A 7,358-nucleotide genomic window follows, 5' to 3' on the forward strand; every position below is an offset into this window, starting at 1 on the left:
TGCAAGTTTATGTCATGTGTAAATATTTCCAATTTTAAGTAAGCATAAAGAAGTCATTATTATTATTCATTTAATGAAGAATGCAAGTAATTTTTGCTACCCTATTGTTTTTAATATATAATATATATTAAACCTATAATTTTTAATGTATAATTTAATAACAATATGGGTGGACTTAAATAATGTTTTTCGTTAAACATGTTAGAATGTGTTAAATTTCTTAATGCGGATGTATATGGAGAGGTAGAGCTTACAATCGTCCTACTAGTGCAAGATAATCTAATTGATGAGAGGTTGTGAGACAACGCCTCACATCGTAACAAAATTATTATGTGTTTTTTTCTGTAGTTCAATTAAATAACTTCTTAATCTCAGTGAAGAGCAGCTAAAAATATATATTGCAGTTATTATCCTTCAGATTCAGGACTCTGGAAAAGCGCTTGGAAGTCACCAAGTGATTTTTACTATGACTACAAGAATGAATTCTAATTTTATATTGTAACGGTCATCACGTTAGAAGATCGGTTAGATTTACCTTTAATAAATAGAGGAATCAACTAGTAAGCATAGACGGGGACAGGCGGACGAGGTAAATTGTTTAAGTCATGTATCGTCGCGTATTACGACGAAACTGTGTATCTAGCTGATGGCTTTTTAGATTTATAACCGCAAGAAATTTTGATATATCAACTAATTGTCTGTGCGTAAAATTACCTCACTCTATGTGTCTCATATGAATCTGTAACCTGCAACGCTTGTCTAAAGTAGTTTACGTTTGGCATTAGTAATATCTACTAAAGTGAAAAGTAATTTTCTACATAAGCATAATTGTCTTCACGATCCGCATTTTAAAAGCAGACTGACGGCTAGCAGTATCACAATGAGGTCTAGGAGCTCTTCGTAGATGATGATAAACTCAGAGAGAAACAAAGAAAGACACAGCGAGTTGACTTCAGTAGCCGCAATAGGTGACATGTTTCTAGTTTCCTAAAGTCGAAGGTATATGTACAAAGCGGTTCTATTATGTATCATACATAACCCATCATATGTCAGTTAAAATCAGAAGAAGAAACTTCTATAACTAGTACAGCCAAAATTTAATTTCATTGTCTCAAATATACACTTTAATACATAATGAACTTTGGCTAGACAACAGAGCGATCTTTAGGATTATGCCGAGCTCATTTTAATCATTTATCCAAATCACCAATTGTGCTTACAAAAACAGAAAACATCAATGTTCCGCTCTCTAACATCCATCGGTATCCTTAGAGACTTGTCGTTGAATTGACCCACCGTAGCTCATTATGCGTCTCCAGCCCGCGTCAATCTCTTACCCAGCGGAATGCCTGGCCATTTTTCCCTCTCTCTTTAAGCGCTGTTGTCAAACTGTGCCTCCATATTCTGCTCTTTTAGCTTACTTATCCACTATGACTCATTCCGATAATTCTCAACAAGTGTATATTAGCAATATCAACTTATTTATTGACAATAGTCACTGTAGTTTTTTTTTCAATTTTTCGTACATGCGATATGAACACTCATTTCAAAAATCGCATTGCTTTTTAGATTTGTTCTCTTGAATTGCTCGTTGCGTTTTGTGGCTAGGTGGTATAGGTTGCAGATATTTATTAAAAAATATCTGTCCTTCACCTAAAGTGAGGTCTTCGCTTGACACGGGGCGGTGCATAATCGGTCATCATTCTAACACTGTTTGAAGGTAATCTGCCTGACAGCCACTGTTTCACTGAAGTGTTTCGACCAAGACGTCAATGCAAAAGTGGCCTTAGGACTTCAACGGCACACGAAGTATGCGAATTTGCCTAAATAACTATGACTGTTCAGTTTGTTCGAAGCATGAAGTCTGGCGAAAATGGCTCGTTATGAAATGCTATAGCTGCGCGCCGAAGTCTGACATCCTCTAAAAAATACAATGTATGTATGAGGATGCTAAATATTTAAGCCGTTATTAATAATCGGTGCTGCGAAATGGTCGGACTGGCTGAGTTTATATGTACAGTTTCCGTTTGTTTTTACATCGGCATTTTTTGAGCACCTTAATATAATACAACTGTTCCTCTTTTTAAATTAGTTAAACTCTTAACCCAGATCTGTATAATAGCATTACCATTAAAATATTTAATAGAATTTATTTATTTATTTATATATTTAATATAAGATGTACATAGACTATTTCAAATATATGTGTTACATTTAAGTCTTTTCTGACGAATACGGAATGGAAATAGAAGAAAAAAAATATTTAAATTTTAGAAGGTGAATCTGAGTTGTGTAGAAGCAATGCTAGGCGGTGGACGGAACAAAGTGGCAGAAGCAGGGGTATGTATGAATTATGTACATGGGGAACAATTTAATAGTCTATAATAGTAATATAACATGGATGTGATGTTAATGATACCTGTACAATACTAATAAGATATGGTTATGTCAAGCAGAACCTAAACGTAGGATGTCGATAGCATAGGTATTTCTTTGCTATGTTTAAGTGATTTCTTAATCTTCTTAGGTCACAGCTAACTTGGGATATAACGGAAGCAGTTACGCATCTGCTTTACACTGTGAAGATTTATAGGAAGAAAACATTATCGATCGGTCAAATCATTTTAACCTTTTTTTTATCTCACAACATATAGTTTTTGGATAAATAAAAGTTCCCCACATGAACACTATTAGATATGCATTTGTTTTCTTTGAAACGCCAACATTCTTTCTGCGTACTACTGCGTCTTTCTGCGTAAAACTGTCCTGCTAAAATGAGACACGTATGATTTGGAAATTTCCATCTGCTCTATTCGGTCTACTGCGAACAAGCTAATTAATGTTCAAATTTAAATGTAAAAAAAAAAAAATTAAAATACAAATCGTATCTTGAGCGATATTAGAGTAACTTTCTATAGGGGTGAGGAAAATTAGCATAAAGTCAAGGCAGGCATTCTTCTTTTCCGGTTAAAATCAAGCCCACCATTTCGTAACTAGGGTCAAGCCTCATTTCCTAAAAATCAAGTTTATATAAGTTTGCCGATGTGAGACAAAATCTCCTTCTTACCGACAATTAAAGGTTGGTCACGAGCACAAAAGAAATAATACTGGACAACACATTTGCGCGTTTTTGGTTACTCTTAGCAGAAACATACCATTCCTATCAAAGTTTATTTCACTTTTTAAACTCGATTCCAACTTTTTTTTTTATCAAGTACCGTAATTAATTTGGCTGCAGACTTGAATATAATAATACTTTGCTAGACAATCATATCCGTCCAACTCCCTGACCATCTTATAAAATTATACTGGATTGTTGAAAACATTTTCCTATATATCTCAGGTAAATAAGTCATTTGTGCTAGAGATTTGGCATTAGTAGATGCGTTAAATTTGTTGAAATGTTTTAATTCTAAAGCGGCTTAAATAGGAGCAAAATTTCTGCAAAAAGATGCTATATTTTGCAGTCCTATTGCGATAAGGGCACAAATGCTGCCCAAGCTCGCAAAAAATGTATATACATTTTATGCTACTTATAGTCAAGGCGCATTATTAGATAGAACGGCTCAAAGACGGTTCTGTAGCTTTCGTTCCAGAAATTTTAAAATCTGAAGAAGGCTGACCGCCAAAAGAAAGCTCGATGGTTGAGTGTTACACGAATTATCACGAAAAATTATCGTATTTTCATTCGCGATGTTCTACTGAACCGCAGCGAAATCAAGTTATTTCTATAACCGTTGATCACGGATAATGAAAAATTAATCATATACGACAATAACCTGTGAAGGGAAAAAAATAGGTTCTACAACCTGTGGGAAACCCATTAACGTTAAAGAAGGTGATGTTTCATGGGATTTGAAAGGAGTAATGCATTATGAGTTGGTAAATCGATTGATCTCTAAAAATCTCTTTTTTAATCTCTAAAAACGATTGAAAAATATGGATTGGAATTGGTAACCAGAAAAGGTGTCATTTTCCACCATGACGATGCCATATTACATATATTTTTAGCTACTTGCAAGAATCGAGAGAACTTGGATAGGAAACTTTCTTATATAAACCGTAGAGCCAGGGCTCTGCACCGTTAAACTCTCATTAATTTTGGTCTCTGTAGAACTTCTTTAGTAAACGTAATTTAATTTCAATAGAGAAATGACTTGTTTTTTGTTCGGAAATCACTGAAGCTCCAGTTGCCAGAGAGCATGGCATATCGATCAAAACCGCGCATACTTAGTTTCGTTATATTATCTCAAAATTAAACATAAAATATTTAGATCCAAAAACGGTCAATACTTTTTGTACAACCTATCATGATATATTTAAACTTCTTGTCTATTGCAGTTATCTTCCGAGCGGACCTCATTCTTGAACCGTTCGATAGTCAAGAGGAGACTCTGTGTCATCGATATCTAGTGATGTTTTTGGAAGAAGCAGTTATAAGACGTAAGGGCAATGTTACACTGCTCTTTGATTGCACAAAGGCCAGGAAAGAGAATCTGGTAATTGAGTAAACAGTAAGGATAAAATAACATCGGATGAATTAATTATGTTGTATAAAGGATAAGTTTTTTTAAGCTTTTTGTAAGCAAAACTGTTATCCTAATATGTTGTTTTCGAGTAGCATCGCTTACGATATCCTCGTATTATCCATACCAGTTTTATTAGGCAAACAATGCAATATTATATGGGTACGAACTAGACACAGGGAGAAGGAGTTTTCTTCTATGTATAATTCGTTGCAACTCGATAAATTCAGTTTCCGAGTAGCTCGTTTTTGTCATAGATTGAAAGATTTTATATAAATGGTTAAAATTTTCTAATTATTTGTTGTAAACGTCAAATTCTAACTTCAGTCTTTGCATTCTACGATCAACCAGCATATGGGCTACGTAAAGTTCCTGATAAAGCTTTTCAAAAGCTACTATCCTGATTGTCTGGACTTTGTCCTCATCTATGAGTTACCAGTTATATTACATGGTATGTTAGTTAGCTGATTACACTTACATAACTTGTATGAACATTACTTCGTATGATTTCATAGGCTGAGTTGGAGTTTGTCTGGTTTGAGGGATGCTTATAGGCGCATTTCGTTTTGTGTAACGAGTTAGCGGTTCGAAGCAATGCTCGACATCTTTAATCTCAACACAATTGAACCGGAAGCTATTATTATGATTCTTGCATATATAAGTATAATGAGAATCGAAGATCCCAGGGACAAGGAATAAAACCAACATACAAAAATGCTCGTAAAAAATACTGGTATCTTATCTATAGGTTGTAGCAAAACACAAAGTAAGAATAGGTATGTAATTAAAAAAAGTTTTCTATCTCTTTCTCTAAACAGCGTGCTGGAAAATTGTCAGCCGTCTGGTACCAGCAAACGGCATTGATCGAATCAAGTTTGTCGACAAAAAGTCGCTTAGGAAATACATTGACGAAAACAACTTACCACGTTCAATGGGAGGACAAGTACGTAGTAACAGTTTCGTCCTTGGGTGACGTTTGTCTTTCGTATGTCTGGCATTTTATCTCTTGAAGCTGTTTCCATATACGTTGCTCTTTGCGTGGCATTGAGGCAAATCTGCTATGCTATCAGAGTGGGCACTTGCAGAAACAAAAGTCTCGTCTGTTTGGCCCTTTTAAATACCGAATACATTCGTTCGTTCCAGTAGAAACACTAGCTGCAAGCAAGCCCCACGTACATAAACCAAAATATTAAAGAAACGCACTTTTTTCAGTTAAAATTATGCGAACTTATTCAGTCTTTTCTATTTAAGTTTATTTAATGTATTACACGGGTTTAAATATATTACACGGGTAGTGCAGGTCCATCAGTAAGCAAATATGTCTCACGAGCTACGCAATGACTCTTTTGAATGATTATGAAATAGACATAAGATATTTCTATAGTTCTTCAAAACCACGGCTTGCAAGATGCAAGTCGCAACATTTCTCACAAATTATTTTTTGAGACTTCATGGTGCCCGTCCGAATAGAAGTTAACATTGTGCGCTAAGCACTGTCACAAAACCTATTTATAGGAATTCGCTTTATTGAGTGTCCAAAAAAGTGAAGTGTCAATGCATAGAAAGGCCTACAATATATTTATTGCATTTCGTTTGCCTTAAGAAAAAGGGGAGCATTCCTATTTGTTCTAAATGTACAGTATAGATTAAAATCTTTTTCTCTTTTAGTTGAAAGGCTTTGATGTTTTGAATTTAATTAAGTAAATGTTTTTGGGTTTACTTCCACATCTTGTGCACAGAGCTTGCTAGCCAGATCTGAAATACATGACGACAGTTTTCATTGATATCGAAAAGTTACAAATATAAATTTGCTGAACTTTTTGTATAAAAGCGTTCCTGACGGCCCGTTTCAACTGCGCACTTCGAAAATGGCTTTAATTCTGATCCAGAAACGCGCATAAATGTCCTTAAAAAAAGCGCTTCTAAATTAGAGTCATTTTTTTAAAGTCTATCGTGTTTCGTTCAGCAAAATATTTACCTATCGTTTCTATATCGTTCTATCGTTTCGTTTATATATATATATAAAGATTACGCCAACACGATCTGCTTCTAATAATTCACCCCTATTTATCGACTCCCTTTATCATCAATTTCTTGTTCATCCTCTTAAATAAACTTTCTTTAGGACCGCGCACCCTGGACTAGTCTAATATTGTATGATTAATCACCAATTGAACTTTCTATATAGCTCTCACTTGCCTCGAAAATAAAGTTCCAACCACACGAAATGAAAAAAAATAAAATAAAAAAAATATTTTCAATACTTCTAAGGCAATAATGGCAAAAAAAGCTTAATGCTTAAAGCTTAATAAAAAGCTTCAGGAAATGCGATGAGGCCCTCCTATTGTTCGATTAAAAATTCAAAATAGTGTTGCTAGATAGGGAATAGAAGGAAAAAACGAAAAACCTTAATATTTTACACACAGTAACTGAAACATGATAACGTGTTCTATTTCGTTTTTGTTTTGATTTCCCAGAGCGACTATGTCTACCAACATGACAAAAACTCATCCGCGCTGCCTGGATGGCTGAAAACTCTTCACTAAGCGTTCTACGGTTTAAGTCGAATATTCTTAGTGAAACTTTATATAGACAAATTCAAAACTAAAGGCTTTGTGGATATCATATAACCGCCAACATTGTTTTTATTTTGTTACAACTGAGCTTCCTAACGTTTAACTGAGAAAAAGACTCCGTCAGCTATTCTTCAGCTACCGTAACAGTGGCAAGCAATTATAGTGCTTATTTGTACGTTTATGTTACGGATTTAGATATTTATCGAAACGTAAGTACAAAATATGTAAGTGCATATACCTTTAAAGTTTGGTTAAA

General features: G+C 34.5%; 1 protein-coding gene across 3 annotated transcripts in view; it reads left to right on the forward strand.

Annotated features, from left to right (window-relative positions):
• LOC111267331 (motile sperm domain-containing protein 2) overlaps positions 1-7,156 on the forward strand; it is a 16,348-nt gene extending 9,192 nt beyond the window's left edge. Inside the window, exons 4-7 of one of the 3 annotated variants that reach the window (XM_022845529.2) lie at positions 4,342-4,499; positions 4,854-4,977; positions 5,345-5,469; positions 7,004-7,156. In XM_022845529.2, the coding sequence (XP_022701264.1) occupies positions 4,342-4,499; positions 4,854-4,977; positions 5,345-5,469; positions 7,004-7,072 (476 nt within the window). In that variant the 3' untranslated portion in view covers positions 7,073-7,156. The remainder of the gene's footprint in view (positions 1-4,341; positions 4,500-4,853; positions 4,978-5,344; positions 5,470-7,003) is intronic. The other 2 variants (XM_022845530.2, XM_022845531.2) reach the window with 2 other exon arrangements.
• Positions 7,157-7,358: the final 202 nt, after the last annotated feature.

The sequence above is a fragment of the Varroa jacobsoni genome, unplaced genomic scaffold, assembly GCF_002532875.2.
Source record: "Varroa jacobsoni isolate VJ856 unplaced genomic scaffold, vjacob_1.0 scaffold_1170, whole genome shotgun sequence".
In the NCBI taxonomy this organism is placed as follows: domain Eukaryota; kingdom Metazoa; phylum Arthropoda; class Arachnida; order Mesostigmata; family Varroidae; genus Varroa; species Varroa jacobsoni.